Source organism: Danio rerio, chromosome 1 (genome assembly GCF_049306965.1).
Source record: "Danio rerio strain Tuebingen ecotype United States chromosome 1, GRCz12tu, whole genome shotgun sequence".
In the NCBI taxonomy this organism is placed as follows: domain Eukaryota; kingdom Metazoa; phylum Chordata; class Actinopteri; order Cypriniformes; family Danionidae; genus Danio; species Danio rerio.
In genome coordinates, this window is record NC_133176.1 from 33,752,195 (window position 1) to 33,776,903 (window position 24,709).

Genomic DNA, 24,709 nt, shown 5'->3' on the forward strand with positions numbered 1-24,709 from the left:
TAGTTGTATGCGAGGAATCTGTCATATATACATGCAAAATATATATATGAAAAATGTATCACTAATAATTTATATGAATATGATGACTATATTTATAGTAGTCCAAGCTACATTTCCAGGTTTTGATGAATAGGCTATTATATGTTACTTTACATTTAAGTCCAGGAGTTTCATTTTTTAATTTTAATTTTTTTAATTTAATTTAATTTTTTTACTTTTTAAGACAAGTAGTTTACTATTTTAATTTAACTTTTAAAAGCACATTTTAATTAAAACGTTTACATTACATTTTTTTTATTGTTTTTTGTTGTTTACCTTCAAATACAGTACAGTGTTAACGTTCAAACTGTTTATAATGTTTAAAGTGGCTGACAATAATAAATATTATAAATAATAGGAATTAATCTGCCTGGTTTTTGAACTGTGCTGAGCAGTAGCTGCTTAATTGGGCCCACTACGCTACTGTATTTCAATACTCTTCATTATGGTGGTACTTGGAGAAACTATTTTTTTTCTGAGGTGGTACTTAATGAAAAAAGTTTAAGAACCGCTGACCTATAGCACATGCCTTTGGACTGTGAGAAAAACCGGAGCACCCAGAGAAAACCCACGCGGACACGAAGAGAAAAATGTCAACTGTCCCAGCCAGTGCTCGAACCAGCGACTTTCTTGTTGCGAGGTCACACTACCCACTGTGCCACTGTTTTTAGTGAATGTATGTAAGTTTATGTTGTGCAGTTCTGATTTATTTTTTTAGAAGGGCATAATACAAACTTTGTCAGTGAAGGCATATTAGCATGGTAAACATTCATAAATGTGATAAAAACAGAATTAAGAGATAAATAATCAGAAATAGCAGCAATTCAGAATTCTTTACTTTAATAGACTTGCAAGTTAAAGTCCAATTCTAAACGAAAAAAGCGATTTCTTCAAATTGCATGTCTATAACTCACAATTTTGACTATACAGTAACAAACAATTGCAAATTTGTGTAAACCAAAAAAACAAACAAAATCAGAATTATTAGTTTTTTTAAAGATATTTGTGACTTCATTGCTGGAAACAAATTAGATTTTTTTTACCATTTATGGTCAGGAAAGAAAAACTGCAATGTCTGTGGCCATCTTGCTCCAAAGATATATACACTAATTATTGCATACGGACCTTGAGTATGCGTCAATATTGCCACCACATTTGTACAGTGCTCCCAGGTCAAATGTCATTCAACTGCGCTAGTCAGGACTAAAGCCAATGTCAAGATGCTGGACTTTAGTGCCGTGTAAGGATGTAGTAATAAGTAAACAAAGAAAACAAAGCACAAAGGCATAACATTTCATAGGTAAGATTTCATTTTCTACGTTTTTGTATATTACTAACTTTAGTGCTTAACAAGTGTTATTGATGATAATACAGCCTCTTACTGCACTGATCATAAGGCAAATAACAGCAACTTAAACCAAATACTAAGCTTATTCTAGTTTTGTTGAATAAAATAAGCAAACAATGTGAATGAAATATGACAACAAGACGCTGCAGTGCTAGAAACTTGTGTTATTGTCGGCTAAGTAAACGAGTTGTTCATAACAGAAATTAATTCACAAACGAATCACTCCCACCATTAGAATGAGAAGTGAAAGCAGTTTAGGGGGTGTATTTCAGGACACGGATTATATCAAATTGAACAGGGAGAGAGGATAACACATTTCCATGCACACAAACACATGCTCTTTGTTAGCCATGCGTATTCAGTCACTTATCCATTGATGTAGAAAAGTGATGTAAAATTATAATTTTCATTAAAAAAAAAAGTGCATACTGACAATCGGGAAAACTCCCGATCATAGATATGTATATATGAGTCTATATCTCTGGCTCTGGATGGCCAGTCCTCCTCTGCATCATGGTCCAACATTCAGTTCAAGGGATCGCTACCCTGTACTAAAATGGGGGGTTTATTGACACATTCCTTCCAATAGACAACAATAGCGTAGGTTACATCTAATGCAAATATCTATGATATTGCCCTATATAATAAAATATGTTAGAGCTCCATAATATTGGAAAAATCAGACATTGCAATGTTTTGTTTTGCTGTAATGCATATTTTGATATGTATATAATTTTTATCAGACGATTTGAATAGGTATGTATTTTGAATCATGTATTTAATTTAGATTGACTTGTCTGATCAAATCTTTTTCTATGCAGTGCATTTGCATAATATATTTATATAAAAAATATAATATGACGAATTACAAGCAAATATAAATACAATAGAGCAAAAATATAAACTTAAATACATAGTGCTTCCTGGTTTTCTGAGGAGTCTAACAGCGTTCAAATATAGAAATTGAACAATCAATTGTAAAATAACATGGTCATCATTTAATAAATAATTTTTGTTGCAACAATATTTAAAAATATCTTTATCTTTTAATTTTTATAAAATAATCCAATCCTCCGATGTGACTATTGTGGATACATGCATTGCGATATCGATGCTCATATAATATATATTTTAGCCCTAACATATGTTTCTCAGCAGGGAGTATTAAAAAGAGAGAGAGACATTTGTGACTCTATGCATCTGATGTTGTGTTAGTTGTATCATCTTGTGGTCCCTAAGGGGTCATTTTCAAAGGGACACATATGCACAGAAAGACTTTTTCACTTTGATCTGTCAACGCAATGACACAAATTCCTATATAGTCCACACACACACTTACACAGTGTCACATCTGCAGGTCCATATCCTCAAGCCCTTCCCTCCCCTCTGCTGCGAAACACAACATTGGCATCGCAAAGATGAGCACCTCCAAATGATGTCCAATTATCTCTCTTTATGTGTGTGTGAATGGGAGATAATGGCTAATCTTTTGGTCCATGCTGCTCTCCCACAAACACACTCATACTAGCGCTGAAGTGTACCACCTGGTCACCATGGCAACTAGCCAGCCCTGTACTATACTCAGATGATAATAGCTAGAATTTTGATTTAGTTATTGTGTTGAGGGATTGGCCCTGGAGCATGTACCTGCAGAAAAATCAGAACAAATTGAATATTATAATGCTTTTTGTACACATTAATTGAAGCCTATATGTAGAATTAAAAATATTTCAGTATTTAGTCATTCACATTGTTATATGCATTAAAAATTAGAAATGGAGTACACAGATTCTAGATTTTTTAGCCCATCATGGAGTCTATTTATTTACTTGTGTAAATGTGTGTAAATTTATATTTGTTCAGTTTATAAGTTAATTTTAGAAATGTTATTGACTAATAAGAAGATGTTCATATTATTTATTTACAATACAGTTTGTAAAGTAATATTTTCTGTCTTTTAGTGGATATGTTTATATAAGTATGGATTAAGATTGATTTGCATTGTAAACATTAAATAAAAGTGAAAACGCTAGTATTTTTTTATTTTATATATTAAGTTTCAGTTATGATGTTCCCAAAATAATTCCTCATAAATCTGTAGATTTTCTTTTACAAAACTGTCAGCAGAAATGGCAAAAATCATCCGCAGATTCTGTCTGGTCGTAAGCTATAACTAGGAATATGACTATCGTGTTTACACTGAGTATGTTTACATGGACACCGATAATCCAATTTTAATACGATTAAAACAATAGTCTGATTAAGAGTCTACCATGTAAACAGCAATTTTTGTTTAATCCGATTAAGGTCATAATCGTACTAAACAGAAATTGAATTAAGAAATGTGGAGTATGCAGATTTTCCTCACATAATTGAAATGACTCAAAATTACATAAAGCTCCGGAGGAAATGTGGATTGCTTGGTCACACAATGATGTTAATCGAATTATGTGCCTTAACATGTAAAACAGGATCATGAAAGGGACATTCAAAAAGCAAATCATGTAAACACCTTAATCATATTGTCTTACTTAGATTAAAGGAAATAATAAGATTACTGATGTCCAGGTAAACGCAGTCATTGTTGCTTATGCACTGTTCCTAACACTATTGCAAATTTAATAAATTTTTTATCTCAAACCAGTGTTTCAGTGTTTTTCAATGTCTTTCTATAACTGTATGTAATCATACCGGTGGCTAATATAATAGCTAAAAAGAACTCCCAAGGGTTATACTATAAATATAAAAAGTTTAGTGTTTTAGTGTCAGTAAAGTTTATTTTCTTTTATTTAACTAGGGCATTGTCCAAAAGTGGCAGAAAATGTTTTGTAAATAAAAGAAATCTTAATATATTTGTATTCTTTAGATAATCCTGAGAATATAAAACTAAATACAAATAAAATAACGTGCATATGTAATCAGTTACCATAAAAAATAAACAAAAAAAGAAACACAGAAAGCAATGCAATGGAAAATGTTTAGTTGTGAAAAGAAAAAAGTAATGTCTGCTGGAAATGTAAATACAGCATAAATTATATAAGTTGTTTAAAAACATCATCATAAACAAATACTTGCATTCTTGCTGGGCAAAACATTTATTTATTTCTTCTCGGCTTAGTCCATTTACTAGCCAATGATCCGGATTGAACCACCACCAACGACAACAGTAGATGTTTTACGCAGCAGATGCCCTTCTAGCTGCAAATCACTGGAAAACACCCATACACTCTCATTCACACATATACACTACGAACAATTTAGCCTACCCAATTCACTTATATCACATGCCTTTGGACTTGTGGGGAAAACTGGAGCACCTGGAGGAAACCCACGCTAACACAGGGAGAACATGCAAACTCCACACAGAAGTGCCTACTAACCTAGCCGAGAAACCAGCGACCTTCTTGCTGTGACAGCATCAGCAACAGCGCTACCATATTTAAGATACCAAATTTTAAACAGCTATAGGGTTTTTACAACACTTTAGCAACTGTGTTTACCATTTTCATATGGGGACTGAGTATGCATAATAAAAAAAAAAAACAACAACAACAAAAAACACCCAAAAACATTATTATGATACTGATGTATCAACTGGGGCGGTTCATTTCGCTGTGGCGATCACTGATTAATAAAGGGACTAAGCCGAAAAGAAAATGAATGAATTTATATCAACTGATATGATGGTGAAATATAATGTATATTATCTAATTCTACAATTAATTTCAATTTAATTTGTTTGTCATTCCCACGTTTCCCTGTACAATGAAATTTTTACTTTGCCTTCCACAGTGAAGTCATGCACATAACATACACATCCTACACGACATACACATATATACACAGAAGCGATGGAAGTGTAATTATGAAATGTGTATATATATATATATATATATATATATATATATATATATATATATATATATATATACACATACATAAATATCTATGAATGTAAACTTTATGATACTGATTGTGGAGTAATGTAAACAGATGTAAACAATGTATAGTAGTTCTTAAATTTGTGCTTATTATGCAAAAAAAGTGCCTAGTGCAATTGGCTTATGTGCAAACAACAGTATAATGGCCGGAGCAGATATAGTGCAGTTGTATGCATTAAAGGGCCTCCCGTTTCAGCAGGGTGTTTTCAAACCTCTAGTTTGGAAAAAGTCAGGAAAGTGGGTGTGTCTAGCTCAGTTTAGGTGCGATTGTCAGGGGAGGGAAAGAGGGAAGAATTTGGATAAAAATGGGAATTTCCATTTGAGCACGCACTGGTTTTCACAGAGGCAAAACAAACACACAGTTGCAGGGGAAAAAGCCAGTAATAAAAGTGCAATGTTTGATACCGCACATCGTATAAGAAAAAAAAAAAACCTCTGCATTTCTCCAAACTCATATGCACTCGAAAGGTCAGAAAGCTGTGTGTGTAGACTATCCTGTCACAAAATGTGGCAAAAATTTAACACGACGGTCAATAATAGTTTGATTGCACTGTTTACATGTTTTCACTCAGAGAGCAGCATTTATAGCAGATCTTTTAATCCATAATATTGTAGTGATATAAACGTACTGCAAACTAAGTAACTTAGAAATAATTTTGACTGAGGTCTGCCTTTAAACACTGAAAGAGTACTGCTGACGATACAAACTAACTTTGCCATCTGAATAAACAAAGAAATGGGCACTGATCGCACACACTTACCAAATCTGTACAGACAGGACTTTTAAAACCAACTGGAGCCGCGTGTTTTTTTAAAAGGAAACCGTATTTCACAATTTCCAGATGCGAAAAATCGAAATGATGCGATATGATTAAAAAATGTTCTGTACAACGTTATCCACACGTGAGACCAGCTGCGCTCTAATAGCTGGAAAATTAGATTAAAACCTTCGTTGCAGCACATTATAAAAGCAACACTGACGACCCGTATCTCGAAAGAATTCATTTTCTTAATCCTGTTTTGGTAACACAACGTGTCGTGTCTCTGCCATCTTAACACTGTTTCAGGTAAAATAGTCTTTGAAGCTATCATGCATATTAATGAAGTTGCACCGCATACACAATAGAGCGCTCTGATTGGTTTGAACCAAGTCTTTTCTCATAATTAAATGCAGCACACTCAGAGACGTCACGGAGAACTCCTAGGTAGAGACAGCCAGTCTACATGCTGGAATACACGCAAGTATCTAATCGGCGTGTCGCAGCTTCAAAAATGTGCTTTAAACCGGAAGAACGAATTTGTTTGAAGTAACTTAAAAACAACCTATTTTCACTTTTTTGTGTAATATATGTGTCCTAATATTATTTTTAGCAGCATGGGACACATATATGAGTGTCAACAGCTCAAAAAATGTGTTTGGTCTTTCATGACCATTTAATAGTGCAAACTGGGATGGAGAATATAGTGTGCTACTGAGCAAATAATGAAACTGTTTAAGTCCACTGGTTATCCGTTTAAACGTCTGATAGCTGATTGGAAAAAAGAGTTCTTGAGTCTAGCAGTACTGCTTCTCACACTCCTATACCTCCACCCTTAGGTTAGGAGTGTGAATATTCTGTGTTGTGGGTGTGTGGGGTTTTGTAGTAAACATTCATGGTGTATTGAAACCAGTTTTTTTTATATCCCTGAATGTGTTCTAGGTGTTTGAGTTTCTCATTCGTCTGCACTCTGTGGAGGCTGCACAGGAAGAGGAAGTGTATCCCTACATCCGAACACTCCTGCACTTTGACACTCGAGAGTTCCTCAACGTTCTGGCACTGGTGTGCATAATCTAATCATGCTAACCTAATCAATAAATCAATATATATTTTGCAAAATCTAATCATGCTAACCTAATCAATAAATCAATATATATGTTTTCAATACTTCAAATCTTTTATATAATGTTAAGTTTTATTCAGATTATAGTTATTTTGCCAATGAATTGGATCTGAATGTTAAAATCTCTTTTCTTCACAGACATTCGAGGACTTCAAGAATGACAAACAGGCTCTGGAATATCAGCAAAGGATTGTGGACATTTTACTAAAGGTGACATATTTCTTGCTTTCTGTCTTTCACATACACATACTAACACGTTTATGTTGGTATTTGTTGTTTACGATGACTCTAAGTAGTTGTAATATATTTTGTACAGTAAAAAAGCGCTTATTATATGCTTGTACCCCACCCCAACCTTTGAACCCAAGCCTCACAGGAAACCTGTGGCAAAATTTAGATGTTAAAAGACTCCATTAGGATTGAATATTAGGCATTTTGAACTACAAGGACATTAGACATGCCTTTGTAAACCACTGTAATAGAGTACAACTAGGTAATACCCATGTCACTATACTAAAAACTGTTCTTTTAAACCCCCAAAACCAGTACACACACATTAGTATTAGCAGACATTTAATATAAACTTTAATGACAATGAACAATATACACTAGCTTATCCTTTACTGTCATCATCACTCACCATATTCTGTTTTAAGAGACAAATGTGCAACTGATAGATAGAAATGTGTACCTTTTGAAGAGGTACCTCCCTTGTGCGCCCTTATTTCTAAGAGTGAAACATTCAGTGACAGTAACATGAATATCTCACAGCCACTTTCAGTTTTTAAAAAGTAACTTGCATATGCAATACATTTTTAGACCCCGTCTATGCATTACCCCACTTTTAAACCCAACCTCAATAGAAACATTGAAGTCATTAATGAAAACCTGTTTTTGTTCAGCAGTTTTTGTTTGTTTGTTTGTTTGTTTGATTTTTGGCATTTTGCTTTTGTTTTGAGAGGGGAGTACGTTGAAAGGAAGTGAGATTGTAGAGAGAAAGAGAGGGAGGAAGATAAAAAAAGGTTGGCAAGACAGGATTATGGAATTCTATTTTGACTATATGTCGATGTACAGTCAACTAGGTTATGGGTCCTGGTTCAATGTTTTAAGTACTGAGTACCACTAAATCTTCCTCACTTATGGGTAGGGCCAGACAAGATAGGCGGACATTTTTCGTTGTTTCTGCTGAGAATTTTGTAAAAAAAAAACTGTGTATTTATGTGGAATATTTTTGGGAATATCATAACTTAAAACTTTATATATGAAATAAAAATATTATCTTTTTAACTCCAGATAGATTAGATCCATCTAGATCTATATATTTGGTAAACAAAGCGTAAATAAATCATATGTACAGTTTCAAATCAGTCAATAATATTGATGAAATTAATTTGAAAACTGAATAAATATTAATTTACACAATTAAATAAATAGACTCAATGATCTGCTGAAATAAAAATCTTTGCATGCGCAGATTCCATATGGCCCTACTTACAATATGGGTCATTTTGATACAGCATCTTACTGTGTAAGGGGGGACAAAAATACCCCTCACAAATATAGGTAACCCTTACTCATTAATTCTTACCAAACTTCACTTTGCATAAAAATCATTTGACTCTTGAATGATGCTTCACTCTGTCGTTATATTTAAATCATGCGAATGGGATAATTTGTGGAGAACTGTTGGAGAACTGTCTCTGTCTTCTCTAACAGTTGAAGATTCCTGCAGTCCTCTTCCTCTTCATCGGCACAGCTCATTCAAGAGTCCTCAGCAACTTAAATCATCATTCCCTCTCTTCCCCATTCTCTTTTGGTCTCCTGCTCACTCTTTCCCTCCCCGTCTGATCATTAGTTCATTTATAAAACATGTAGACTGAGTCCCCATAGAATTCCACATAAAGGGCCTTTCACACTAAGTGTGACACAAATCACAAACTGTGCCTTGCACTGAACACTGAAAATGATTCATTGCAAAATTCATGTCTGCACGTGAGGTGGTGGTGACCAGAACAATCCATTATTTGGCATTCTAACACTATAATATTCAGCTTGATCTTCTCTTGTATTTCTTACAAATGTGTCTTTGACATTTCTTCCATTTGGCAGTAACCTCATCCACTGAATAGTGTACTACAATAAAGTAATATAAGTAAAGTTTGGGGCTGTACCAAAAACATACTGAAACTATAGCTATCATGCATAGGGTTTTATTAACATATTAAATCCCATTGACAAAACCTGATGTGAATAAATCTAATGGGATCTATTTGACTCTAAAACATCATGTGTACATTTGCTTACATTTTAAGGCATGTGTCCACCAAAGTGTTTTTGCAGAGCTGAAAACACAAGTGCTCTTCCAAAAACAAATATAAATACATATATGTTCACATTTTCATATGAAATTGAAAAAAATCTGTTGAACATTAAAGGTATTACATAACATTTTCAACTTTCTTGATCACATACAATTGTGCAGATTTTGTTGTTTGACAAATATTGTTAAATTTGTAATTAAAATGTTAGAAGCCCAGGGACAAATGTTAACTGCTTGTTAGGAGGGTTTTTATTGCATTAGTTAAGTGAATGTGTTTGATAGAATGTAAATAAAACTCTGCTTGTCACATCAATACAAGTACTATTGGACTATAATTCATCTAATATTTGCCAGAGTAATATGAAAAACCTTTGTAAAAAACTGTCCAGGCTCTTTGCATTATTTACTTAACAACAATCAAAATCAGTGCGTACGCAATTAACAAATTCGGTGTGTGCTTGTGTCCACTTTTCAGGTTATGGTGGACAATTCTGACTTCACCCCATCTCAGGTCGGCTGTCTTTTTACCTTCTTGGCGCGACAACTTGCCAAACCTGATAATACCCTCTTTGTTAACCGGAAGCTGTTTGACCAGGTGACTTGTATTTTTTGTCAGTTTATTTGCCAGTACTTCACCTTTTCAGTTTTCACTGTGCTCTTTTTTATTCACTGCTATAATCGTAACTGCAAGATTGATTTCTGTGAAGGTGTTAGTTTTGGTACAGGCAATTAACAGGTTTTGTAAAAATAGCTCTCCCGCAATAGAAGCGTTATGCTTGTTTTTCTGCATGTTAAATAGTTCATGATTCTGCAGCCTGCATTGGGGCCTGTTCTAAATTAGAACTCATCAATATAAAAGCAGTTTGAAGCTTTGTTACCATCAGAGAAGCTGACAGCTGTGATTTCAGAATTATTCCACAACTTTAGTAAGAAAGTTTTTTTGTTGCTGCTTGTTGTCTTTTACAGGTACTGGAGTTTCTATGTAGTCCAGATGATGACTCTAGGCATACTGAAAGGCAGCAGGTATGAACACAATACCAATTTTGAAACTAAAATTTTTTCAAGATTAGTTCAAATAATGATTTTTAGGTTATGATCTGCATGTGATCTGGTGATTTTGGTTGTTGTCAGGTCCTGCTGGAGCTGCTGCAGGTTGGCGGTGTGGTCCAGTTTGATGAAGGACGTCTGCTTTACCTTGCTGAGAAGGCAGAGTTGTAAGAAATCCACCACTCATTAAACACAACAGTTTTGCTTTATCCGCAGAAAAATTATACATCTAAAGTCTTTTTGATTTAACAGTCAAACAAACTTTTCAGCGTGATGAGATCATCCATATAAAATACACAAGGAACAGCCTTGGATTTATATGTCATAACTAGGGCCAGACAGTATCTGTGGTCATTTTTTGCTATTTCTGCGGAGAATTTTGTAAAAAAATCTGCAGATACATCTTGAATAATTTTGGGAGTATCAGAACTAAAAACTTATTATATGAAAATAATAACTTTTTAACTTTTTATTGTAAACATTTAAAAATGATATGTCTACAATGCAAATCCAATTAGATCCACTTTTTTGGTAGACAAAGCAAGTCTTTCATATAATATGTCTACTAAAAGACAGATAATATTACTTTACAAATTGTATTGTAATCAAATCTTATGAACATTTCCATATTAGTCAATAATATTACTAAAATTAATAAAAAACTGAATAAATATAAATAAACATTTACACAAGTAAATGGACTCAATGATGGGCTAAATATCTGTCGAAATGTGTGGATTTCTGCTCGCGCAGATTTTGTGTGGGCCTAGTCATAACTTCAATAACTGCATATCTATCTATCTATCTATCTATCTATCTATCTATCTATCTATCTATCTATCTATCTATCTATCTGTCTGTCTGTCTGTCTGTCTGTCTGTCTGTCTGTCTGTCTGTCTGTCTGTCTGTCTGTCTGTCTGTCTGTCTGTCTGTCTGTCTGTCTGTCTGTCTGTCCGTCCGTCCGTCCGTCCGTCCGTCCGTCCGTCCGTCCGTCTATATATATATATATATATATATATATATATATATATATATATATATATATATATATATATATATATATATATATATATATATATAATAAGAAAAAAAGTTGTTTTAATGAAATCATGTTAGAATGAGTTCTGAAAGATTGTGTGAAATTAAAGGATGTGATTGTGACTACTGGCTACTGAAAATTCATCAAATTGATTTCACAGTATCACAATTTGACTACCTTTTAGGTCCCATGAATGAAGTCTTGGTAAACAAAAGATACATCTTTCATTAGTCAATATAGGTATAACATAGTAATAGGATTGTGTGTAGATAACTATGATGATAATAGATTAGTATAATATAATATAATATAATATAATATAATATAATATAATAAAATATAATGTATGTACTCGTGTATCTGCAAGTTATGTCGTTTATACTTTATACAATTAAATACAGAATTATTAGCGCCCCCCCCCCCCCCCCCCCCCCCCAATTTCTGTTTAAGGGAGAACTATTATGTTTAGAAGCACATTTTTAAACATAATAGTGTTAATAACTAATCTCTAATAACTGATTTTTTTATCTTTGCCATCAAGGCAACAAATAATATTTTACTAGATATTTTTGAAGACACTTTTATACAGCTTAAAGTGACATTTAAAGACTTAACAAGGCTAATTATATTAAGTAGGCAAGTTAGGGTTATTAGCTAAGTTATTGTATTACGATGGTTTTTCCTGTATACTATCGAAAAAAATATATAGCTTAAAGAGGCTAATAATTTTGACCTTAAAATGTTTGACCTTAAATAAAAACTGCATTTTTCTAACCGAAATAAAACAAATAAGACTTTTTCTCCAGAAGTAAAAATATTATTAGACATACTGTGAAAATTTCCTTGCTCTTTTACACTTTTAAGAAATTTTTAAAAAAGAAAACAATCAATGGTCTTTTGATCATCTCTTCATAATTATTGTTACTTTTTTAAGGTTTTATACATAATATGTGCAAAAATTATTTGTAATTAATTCTAAGCCAGACTAAGTTATGAAACTTGCTGCTAAATCACTAAAAAGTCTATATTATTATTATATATCTTTATATTAATGAACAGACCATTGTTATAATTGCAAATTTTTTTCTCTTTGTTCTTACTCTTTTAGTTATCAAATATGCGAGTTTATGTATGAAAAAAAGCACCTTTATGACAAAATTGTGGACTGCTACCTGAAAGACCCTTTGAGAAAGGTACAAAACGTAAATCCCTTAATTCTCTCTCTTGTTTTCCTGCCACTTCTGTTTTTCTTATACTAAATCTTCATCTTTGACTCCAGGAGGAGCTCTTCAACTACATCCATAATATCCTGTCCATGCCTGGCTACAGCGCAGAGGAGAAACATTCTGTGTGGGTCAAAGCCCTTCAGCACTTCAAGGTGAGTCAAACAAGGCTTCAAATGATTCCTCCCCTAGAGCACACTCAAGGTAGAGAGAGCTTAAGCTTCAAAAAGCTCATTTCAGACCCTAGTCTCATCAAACCCACCCCTATCTCTCTCTTTCTCTGCCTATCTCATCTTGTTCAGTCAGTGGTCTTTGTTCTGATGACTTCCTCTGATTGTTCAAATTGAGAGTAGTAAAATCAGTCGATATGTTCTTGGAACATGCCTGACAGAAAGTCTAATCAAGCTTTTGAAAAACCTTCATTTATAAATATCTGAAACATTGATTGACATCAACAGGAACAACTTAAATTGATACTTTTATCCTTTAAAAAAACATTTGGTTTTGTTTGCGACTAACAAGTTTTGTGCATTAATAGATTGCCAGAATTTGCATTTTTAAATAAGTCATTACATTTTAGCTTGGTGCCTATTTTATTTGGTGTTCAGTAGGACATTGGTATCTTGATCGGTACTGTTTATTGAAGCCATGATAGATCGCATCACCCTAAACCTATTCATTTAGATAAGTAGAAATCACCACTTAGGTGTCATATTGGAGGGAAAAGGTGCTTTATGCAATAAAGCTTGAAGCCTCAGAATCGGTACTCTGTGTCAGCCAATCACCATGTCAAATAAATTGGTGCTCTGTTTTGACTGCAAAAATCCTGAACAGAGCATACGTAGTATTCAGATAGCTAATGCACAGAACAATTATACTGTATTATATAAAGCATGAATACATGTGTGAGGGTTTTTGTTATTCTTTTTTTTTAAGTACCAAATCCAACTATCAATGACTGGCTTATTACCTGCCTATTATTAAGATATTGGCTGTTTATTTGTGCTTAACCCTTGTGCAGTGTTCAAATTGACAACCCTTTAGTTATATTAGGGATGAAAAGATCCATTGAAGTACTGTTTTTTCCAACTGCTTACACACAAACTCTTTTGGTCACACAATTTCTTAAACCTTTTCACTACACCTAAAATCTCGAAAACCAGAAGCTATTTCTCAGCCTTGAACTTTTTCAACTGAATAAAATACTTTTTTCAAAGCACTACACACAGTTCTCTACCTAAAATACAATACTCTTAAAAGAAAGCCACTTGCTTTCTTTCTCCAAACACAACCAATCAAAATGGTACACTTAATGACAAGGTTCCACACACACGCCCTTTAAATGTGGAAACACAAATTTCTTAACTGATCGCTAACTAATCACTGCTCTAGTCTAGTACAGGCCAAAGATGATGGGACACTTGGCTGTTCTGGTAAAAAAGAAAAAAAGAAAAGAAAAAAAAAGAAAAGAAAATTGGTTATCCACTCATCTTTAATTTGTAGTTTTGTACCTACCCAATTTTCTCCTTTTCTACATTCTAAATTCCTAAAAAAAATAAAAATAAAAAAGAATAGAGGAATTCTTTTGAACCTAGTGATGTAAAGGGTGTGATGGGCAACCCTATGCTTTTCCACGATATGGATGCTTTTCCCCCTCGAGAGCCCCCACACACAATTGTGTTCTTTACTGTATTCTAAAAAAAAAACTTTTTTTTTGCTTTAAAAATATATTTATTTATTTTACATTCTTGCATACAGTATGTTTGTTTATAGAATACAGTTCTATTTTTGTATGCTATATGCACCAACTGATGATCAACAGTAAAACCAAAGAGGGAAAACCACCAACAATCAAAAAAGCATGATTATATGGTCATAATGAATTTTAATAGATTAATGATTATAATGGAAGTCAATGTGGCAAAAACAACCACCAACATTAAACTAGGGAGACAAAAATGAAAATAATTTCACAAAAATGCATCAAAGTCAGTGTTGTTTAACTTGTCAAAGACTTTGATTAAAGGTCAAACAAAATCCAGTCCTCAATTACTTTTATATTAAAAATATATTGTTTTCCCCTCATCAAACCATCATTTGACATCAAATCAATTAACAGTTTCTTTACAATTAACCTAAATTGCCTGTAATATTAATATATAATGAGGAATGTACTGTTAACAACAAAATCATTTGTCCAAGGCACTCGAAAAGAAAGTTACTTCCTTTTCAATTGCCTTGGACTTACAATTTTGTTGTTTATCTTGATTAATTCCTTCTCCAAAGAGAACTGACACATTAATTACCCCTAAAGCGCTTTTTGTTTGATTTTTGTTGGATTTGTAAGGATGTACTGAATTAAATAAAAAAATGTTAGCATTTTTACTAGTAGTCTTTTACCTAACTGTAAATACTACTCAAAGATGTAGAATGACTGATGTTATAATATCTAAAATGTACTGTTCCTGTCATTGTATCTGTGTTCAGGATCTGGTCCGAATCAATGCGGCTAAGACAGCAGAGCTGGTGGCGGTGCACTTCGCAGACGAGGTGCACTCTATCATCACATCTCTACAGGTATGCAACAGTGTTAACAGCCTCTATGTATTCTAGACATAAGCTTCATCGTGGTGCTTACAAACTATTTAAAACTATAAACACATCATGCACAAAATAAAAGTTTGAGTCCAGACAGTTGTTGTTATTTTTTTTTACATTATTCTTACGTTCTGGTATGTAACATCAGAAAATTACTTAATGTGCTGAGAAATGCAGAGAGAATAGCATTCACTGTCTCACATACAAACATAATTCAGCTGGCAAAGCTGTTAAGAGCTTTCAAAAGGAGCCTGTCACTGTTGTAGCATGTGTTTGATTCCTATTTGGTGTGTGTGTGTGTGTGTGTGTGTGTGTGTGTGTGTGTGTGTGTGTGTGTGTGTGTGTGTGTGTGCGTGCGCTCGCGCATTGTCTCACCTCCTATTCACTCATCTTAAGATAGTGTCAGTGAATGTCTGTGAGAGGGAAGAGGCCCCCCTGAGGCTCACACGTGTGTGTGTGTATCAGTAAATGGATTAGGCTCTATATTCAGTGCTGTGTGTAATTGGGTTTGTGTTATCGCTCGCACACTGTCAGGAAGGTGCTAATTGAAAAGCCTGCTTGTGCAAACATATGTGCCGATGAGAAGAAGATATGAGAGAAATGAAGGGAAATAAACAAGTGTTAAGGCTTTTTCACAGTCAAAGAATAGTGTGAGAATAACATTAATGCTGTTGTAATGATTTGTAGTTCATTAAAGTCTGGAACATTTGGTAAATTAAGAATGACAGTGACAATTATGACAAGAACTATATTGGAAGAACCTGAGGTGATTTTGCTCACATAGGTCAGGCATTTCACATCATTCTCAAAGTTTTATCTAGAGATGACCAAACTTTAAAAAAAAGAAAGAGGGCCAAGCCTTGGTCAGTGCGCTGAGGTTTATCACTGATACGCCTCAGTTATCAACTTCAGTGCAGAGTCATGGACCAGAAGGATTTATTTCATTCTAATAATGATAATACATAATACTGTTTTATTTTTAAAGATTTAAATTTAAACTGTTGGTAAAAGTCAGTAATTTTTTAGAAATTTTATATATATATATATATATATATATATATATATATATATATATATATATATATATATATATATATATATATATATATATATATATATATATATATATTAAAAAAACAATAATAAGAGAAATAAGAATTAGGGATGTTCGGCCGGAGATCGGTAATGGCCAGTGATCACATTTTATGACTCGGTTGGTACTCGCTGATCTGGCCAATCTCATAAACTGATCACAAGTTGCTGTGAGGCTTTTTGGTGCTGCAATCCTTGTGCTGCTGTCAATAGTTATAGTCTAGCAAAATATTTGAATGGCATTGCGTGCATTTAGTCCTTTTTACATATGGAACTTAAAATTCTGTGTTTTCAACAATGTTGCAAGTTCACTAAAAACTGTCTTGAAATATTAGGGAAATAAAAAACTTTTTTTTTTAAACTTGAATGTTTAAGATCATAACTTTTTGTAATATACTTTCCAAGTATTTTGTAATATACTTTCCATGTGGTGTAGGTAAATGGGGTATGATAAAATTGACCGTAGTGTACGTGTGAGAATAAGTGCCTATGAACGTTTCCCAGTGATGAGTTGCAGCTGGAAGGGCATTCGCTGCATAAAACGTATGCTGGATAAGTTCTTCTTTTATTTTCAATATTTCCAAATTGCAATTGAGTCATTTTTCTTTTTCTTTTTTTTTTTTATATATTATTCTTATCTAATATTTTCTGTAAAGCTGTATCTCCACAATAGTGGTGATAATGGTTATAAGAGACGTGTTTAAGGCATTATATGAAACATCTTAAATGTACTCTCGTAGGTATGGAGAGATCTCCTTTCTTAAAGGGAAAGTGTGCTTTATGCATTGGAAAAGTTATGTAAAGTTATATAAAGCTTATAGCAGAATCTGAACTCATCATCAGCCGATTGTCATGACAAGGAATCAGTACTGACAATCGGCTGCTCTCAAAACCATAACCTTTGCAGAAATTGAGTTTATGTGGTACAGCATTTACTATCCAAGCCAACTATGTTATCATAGGTTGTACATGCATTCTTTATTTAACAAAGCTTAAAAAATTACATAAAATGTAAAAAAAAAAAAAAAAAAAAAAGATATATAACTAATAAATAAACATTCTGGTAAATTGTGTAAATACAGTAGACAACATTTAAAGTGGATCATCACCTTTCATTAAAGTTTTCCTAGAACTATTGAAAAACATTCATTCTTGTCCTAGGACAACTTCGGAAAACATTCTTTTTTTCTCTTTTTAAAAAAGTTCAGAACAAAACAAACAAAACAACAACAATAAAAAAGAAATACAATACAAAGGTTAAAGGTCACCGAATAGAAACTTATTTGCATTTGTATTTTTAGTTGATATAGTATTATGTTGCTTAATAAAATTTTGTTATGGGTTACGTATCCAACTTCAACCGGCTCCAGATATATATAAAATAAAGGCACCACAATAAAATTAAAATAATAAATTTCTTCTCAACCATTTACCCCAATATGCAGACATTTTATAGGCTTGTTGTCTCAAGGAAAATGTCTGTTCTTCCATGTCATACTACTCTTTCACAATATCATACCATTCACCTACAGATGGAAGATCCTCCTTGTGTCATTTCTTTGTAATTGCCTTTTTGCTAGTTGTAAGTAGTGTATTAGAAAGATATGTATCATTTTTTTGGTATTTGTAAAAAGTAAATTTCCAGGTACATAGTTTAAAAATTACATTCCAGATTCAATCCCTTCATTGCATTTAACTCTTTATTTAAATCATTATCTTGCAAAAAACGTTCTTGATTCACTTTGAATGTTGACTACTTTACATACATAGACGTCTTGATTACATAGATTGAATTTTGGGAGAAAATTGATCATTGAAAAATGTAAAATTGATCCCACACACATGCAAACACACACGCAAGCACACACACACACACACACACACACACACACACACACACACACACACACACACACACACACACACACACACACACACACACACACACACACACACACATACGCAGATTGTGTTTAGATTTATGGAAGTCATAATCTTTAAGTCAGAGTCAACAATGGCCATAAGCTTAGTTCGTTTAATCAAGATCTTGTGGTTGACTACTATCTGTGTGAATCAGAATCATATTTTTGATGTGGAGCTCTCTTTGTTTACAGGACAATTATTTGGTGTTCCAGTTTCTGAAGTGCCTTCTGGACCCCAGGTAATGTAATGATAGCTTGACATCTGTAATCATTTTTGCTTGTGCAATACATTAATGTCTCACTGTAATGATGCAGCATCCGATTTGCTTTAAAGTACAGAATCTGTACATTAGGCCTTTCAGGAGGGTGTTAACAGACATACACTGTCTATTGTCATTAATATAAATAAGACAACAACATATGCAGTCGGGTGGCACAGTGGCTCAGTGTTTAGTGTTGCCTCACAACAAGGTCGATTATACGAGTCCTGACTGAGCCAGCTGGCATTTCTGTGTGGAGTTAGCTTGTTCTATACAGTAAACAAAAAAAGTGGCCATAATGTACAAGTGCATGTGTGAATGCGAATGAAGAGCACAGCACTTCATATGCTGCATTAGTTGGTGGCTCATTCCTCTGTGGCGACCCCTTTGGGACTAAGCTGAAGGAAAATGAATAAATGAACATCTGCAGTCCTTCTTTTAGCAGGAGGCAATGTCAAAAAAACACCTGTCTTTTCTAACAGTCTCTGTCTCAGATAGCGTTCCTTCATCTCTGTTCTCATATGACCTCTCCCGCACACAGATATACATTTATCTACGCACAGTATTTCTTTTCCTTGTACCCTTGTTATTGTCCGGGAGTCTGTTACGCTTGACCCCCCACATTTTAGTTAGTGTCTTTCTTCTACCGTAGCAAGAAGGAGTCAAGGATTAAGATCAGTATCTGTTGTGAGTTTTGTACGTGCTGCTATTGGCAGCCTGTTGTTAGAAAACTGATAAGAGAACAAAGTGTATTTTTTCACAGTATGTATTTTTTTCTCATTCTTGAACTGACATTTACAGAGCAGACCTTATAGGTAAAGGCTAAACAAAACTGATTAAGTGGTTTTAGTTCTACAGATATTTTCCATGGCCTGTACATGAAATGCTACATGTAACAACAGGGTCTAAACTAATAAATTCAAAATAGTCTTTTTTTAAATTTTTTTTTATAATATTAAACAGCATCAATGTTAACAATAATATAGGTAAATTGCACACAATGCAGTTTTCATACTACTGTCTTTAATAGCATCCATTTAATAATTTATTAAAACATAAAATAAGACATTAAAATAACATTAAATAAGACATCAATGAGTTAGTTTAGTGTTAATGTGTTAATTTTTATTTTACTTGTTTCTTTTATTCTTGTTTATGTAAAGCACTTTGAATTGCCACTGTGTATAAAATGTGCTATATAAATAAACTTGCCTTGCCTTGCCTTAATGTGCCCCAAAATAAAAGATTTCTCATCATTTACTTATGCTCAAGTGGTCCAAACCATTATGAGTTTCTTTTATCCCCTGGACATAAAATAAGCTATTTTGTAGAATGCTGGTAATCGGTAGCCATTGATTTCAACACTAGGAGGAAACAAAATATAATGGAAGTTAACAGCTTCAGGTTATTGACGTCACATTACAATGACAATGGTACTTCTGGTACAGATTATGTGTTTTATCTAGTGTTATTGTTGCTAATGTCTTAACCACACTGAAACTACTAAGCAATCATTTACCTCAGATATTAAAAATAATCTAGTTAGCAAATATAGTTTAAACATAAACATTAGAACTATATATATATATATATATATATATATATATATATATATATATATATATATATATATATATATATATATATATATATATATATATATATATATCTGTATGTATGTATGTATGTGTGTGTATGTGTGTATGTGTATGTGTGTGTGTGTGTGTGTGTGTGTGTGTGTGTGTGTGTGTGTGTATGTGTGTTTGTGTATATATATATATCCTTTCAGGAGAGCGAAATTAAATTGTATTAGTGTAAATGTGGCTTCAGTATGAACTGGGAGGTAAGAAGTAAAAGAACGGCACGTTTAGGTGATTGTTACTTAAAAATAAGCCTGACAGGCTTATTAACCTGACACAAAGCGGAGGATGAGCCTGTGTTATTAGTTTCATTCATTCATTCATTCATTCCTTTTCTTTTTGGCTTAGTCCCTTTATTAATCCGGGGTCACCACAGCGGAATGAACCAGCAACTTATCCAGCACGTTTTTACGCAGCGGATGCCCTTCCAGCTGCAGCCCATCTCTGGGAAACATCCACACACCCACTTATTCACACCCATACACTGTGGACAATTTAGCCTACCCAATTCACCTGTACCGCATGTCTTTGGACTGTGGGGGAAACCAGAGCAGCTGGAGGAAATCCACGTGAATAGAGGGAGAACATGCAAACTCCACACAGAAATGCCAACTGACCTATCCGAGGCCAGAACCAGCGACTTTCTTGCTGTGAGGCGACAGCATTATCTACTGCGCCACTGCGTCACCCGTTATTAGTTTCAGTTGTTGTTATATGAGATTATTACATGGCTGTCTGGAATGTACTTGATTATGATTGGTCAGTCGTGAGATTTCAAGGTATGAAATTGTGCAATAACAACCACTGAAACTAATAGCACAGACTCAACCGGATACTTTGAATGATCTTGACTGTCAGTGAATGCTAGCACATCCATATATAAACTTGCCAATTACGTGACAATGTTTGATTCAGTCTCAAGACTGAATAATATGTAGATTAATGTATTCTCTTGTCAGTTTTTTTGTTTGCTTGTCAGCATCGCCTTTGATTCAAGAATTAAGCTATTATGCCATTATGTCTCCAAACAGTGTTTTTTTAATTAATTTATTTTTTTTATTATTTGTAGAAATTAGTCATGTAATAAAAAACAGAAAATACATCCAGGTGTTTATATTCAGCTTTATCCCACTTTTCACATGGCTAATTGGTACACAGTGTAAGACAATGCATGCAAAATATTGTTCTGAGCAGTAATAGTTTATTAATTCTATAATTAAAGGCAAAGCTGACAGAAACAAAAACTGGCCCATACACTAACCTGCATATTATTCAGTCACAATATGGCACCAAAGTTTATATATAGATCTGAACATTTACTGATAGTCAGGATGATTTGAAGCACCCAGATAAGACTTTTATCTTTTTTTTTTAGGTATGATTATTAACATACCTTAAAATGTAGCAACTGATCAATTCAAGCAGCCGCTTAATAATGCATGTTAATTAGATTATAAAAATGTCTATTTATTTGGGGGTGGAGTGTACATTTTTCTCTTCTGAATAGCTCAAATATTTCTGCCACATACTGTAGCATCTGGCATAGATACCCCTCTTGCTTGTCGCTGGAATCTTACTGTGTTCTGTCTGGTTAGGACATGGTTTTAGAAAGTGCCTAGCAACCACATATTGAATATACCACATATATTTTACAAATGTACCACATATATAATACCACATATCATACAAATATGTTTATTTGTATGGTCACTTTCACCTTTGCCCTAGTTTGCAGTAGCTTTAGTTTTAGATACAGTCACACATCAGTGCTTGCTCATTTCCGTGGCATGGCAGACCCTCAGAGCTACATCGCTGTTTTTGCAGTAGCTGACCTGCTGTGCCCTTTAGAGGACATATGGCACCTCAGGGCAAAGCTCATCTGTGGAAGAACATCTGAATTTACTCAGTCCTCCGCATCAAGTGATGCTGTCTGCTCTCAGGCCAGGCCTCAAAGCAATCCCACTCACAATCCTCCCGTTCTTACAAACACCCCAACTTTATTTGTCACAGAGCCTCATCTTGGACAACAGAGCTGAGTTCATTTAAGGTAGTTTGTATAAATAAAGAGCTCCGTTCCTTATAATGGCACTGTGAGACTCTTGTGATGAAGTCAGTCAAAGGGGGGTGAAGATAAATTGTAGACGTCACCATTAAAATGACTAATCTGTGGCATACCCTTCTGGCAGAAACTTTGAATATATTACTTTCAGGAGAGCGACATAAGCTGTGCCACTTTTTACTTAAGGTTTATTTCCTCTAGGCAAAGCTAAATTAAATCAAGATAAGACTAATACTCATTCAAGTGTAATATGAAGAAAGCATCTAAGAAATATCACTTTGATGTAAAATGATCATAATCATAGGGAAATATATGAATAATATGCATTTTAAATAAAAATGTGCAAGGGCAGGGGAGTGTTACAAAGTACATTTTTAGTACTTTATTTAATGATTAATGGCCCATCTTTATTTAGAGTTTGACATGTTTTAGTTTTTTTCTTTCATTGGAAATTCACCAACATCTATGTTTTTACATTTAGCTATAGTTTGCTTTAGTGTGTGTATATAAACTGTATCCTTCACATCATGATTTTTCATGGTAAAAATATTTCTAAGGAACTGTTGACATGACATTTCAGCTGCTGTCTTGGCTTTCCATGCTTTTTTTACACTACCTTTCTTCATATGGTCAATACATTTTCCCTGTGTCATTTGAGTTTTAGTTTTGTAACATTTAATAATTATTAATCATATTTTTTTAACTACTTAGTTTTGTTTTATTTCTATGGATAAACTACTTTGGTTGTTACTGAAATCTGGTGAAAAATTTTAAGACAACAGCACCTTTAGAAATATGTTTTCTTGGGAAAATGGCAAAGTGTTAGTTATTTTGCTGGATATTTTTCAAGACACTTGTATACAGCTTAAAGTGAAATTTAAAGGCTTAACCAGATTAATTAGGTTGACTAGGCAAGTTAGGGTTGTTAGGCAATTTATTGTACAGTACAATGATGGTTTGTTCTGTAGACTATCGGAAAAGAAATACCTTAAAGGGGCTAATAGTTTTGATCTTGAAATGTTTTTTTTAACAAAATTAAATACTGCTTTTATTCTAGCCGCAATAAAACAAATCAGACTTTCTCTATATATATAATAACAAACATGAAAATTAAAAAGACTGGGGGCTAATAATTCTGACTTCAACTGTACACTTTTCCAAGCAAATTTAAGGAGCAATTTTTTTTTTTAACCAAAGGATAGCATCAAGTCAATTAAACTCCTGGGATATTGATCTGGTCAGTTCAGTAGTAGAGGGGCTTGTCAATCCATTTTAGCTGCTTTGGTGTTAATGGAATTAACAACAGGTTCAAGGAAGGGTTTTACAAGTAGAGTCCCCAGACATTTTTCAACTACACATATTTTTTGGGGTGTGTTTTTACTAGTTTTAGATTTGACTAAGGTCAGTGTCTTGTCTGGTACCATGAGGTGATACCTGAACCCTACTCTTCCAGGATGGCACTTCAGTACATGCCATTGCAAAATTGTCTCACAGAACAGGAGCATGGAGGAGATACCAGGAGACTGTCAGTTACTCTTGGAGAACTGGACAGGGCAGTCCAGTCCCTGAAGGTCCTCAACCCTTGAGCAGGACTAGTTTACTCTTATTGCAAGGAAGAATAGGGTGACCACTAAGCCTTACAAAATGACCAATATTGTTATATCTCTGTTAAAACCAATACTGTTAATGCCTCTGTAAAAACAATCAGAAACAGACTTTTTGGGCTGGCCAGACATCCTTTATCAGACCCTGTGCTCACTTCCTGACAGCCTGGAAGGCTTAAATAGCATTTACCATTGAACACCAATATTGGTAGGTCCATCATTTTCACAGATAACAGCAGGTTTAACCTGAATACCTGGAGAGATGGGAATTGGGTCTATAGCCATAGAGAATGTTATTCTACCTGTAACATTGTTCAGCAGGACCTGTTTAGTGGTGGGTCAGTGATGGTCTAAGGAAGTGTATTCATGGAGGAACACACAAACTTCTACAGGCTTGACAATAGCACCCTGACTGCCAATAGGTGTCGGGATGAAATCTTTGAAATATCCCAGAACACCTCCTGTCTCATTAGGAGCATACTGTACCCTGATGTTGTCAGGCATGGTTTGAAGCCATGCAAACAATTGAGAACCTTTCTGACTTAATTTTGATACTTTTTAGCCCTCTGAAAGTTTAAAATGTCCAGTTCCATCAAATGATGTGGCATCATTTATTTCCTAACTCATTCCCCAGTCAATTACAGTATTTAATAACCAGCCTAATATTTCTTCAGTTGAGCTGGCAACATCTGTCTT

The 24,709-nt window shown here is 33.9% G+C and overlaps 1 protein-coding gene across 3 annotated transcripts in view; it reads left to right on the plus strand.

Moving 5' to 3' along the window:
• The window catches only part of vps8 (VPS8 subunit of CORVET complex), a 233,276-nt gene that overhangs the window by 88,855 nt on the left and 119,712 nt on the right, over positions 1 to 24,709 (plus strand). For all 3 annotated transcript variants that reach the window (XM_073949180.1, NM_001080616.2, XM_073949179.1), the window contains 9 exon segments: positions 7,029 to 7,148; positions 7,348 to 7,419; positions 10,005 to 10,124; positions 10,496 to 10,552; positions 10,661 to 10,743; positions 12,724 to 12,808; positions 12,895 to 12,993; positions 15,326 to 15,415; positions 18,643 to 18,689. In XM_073949180.1, coding sequence (XP_073805281.1) covers positions 7,029 to 7,148; positions 7,348 to 7,419; positions 10,005 to 10,124; positions 10,496 to 10,552; positions 10,661 to 10,743; positions 12,724 to 12,808; positions 12,895 to 12,993; positions 15,326 to 15,415; positions 18,643 to 18,689 — 773 coding nt within the window.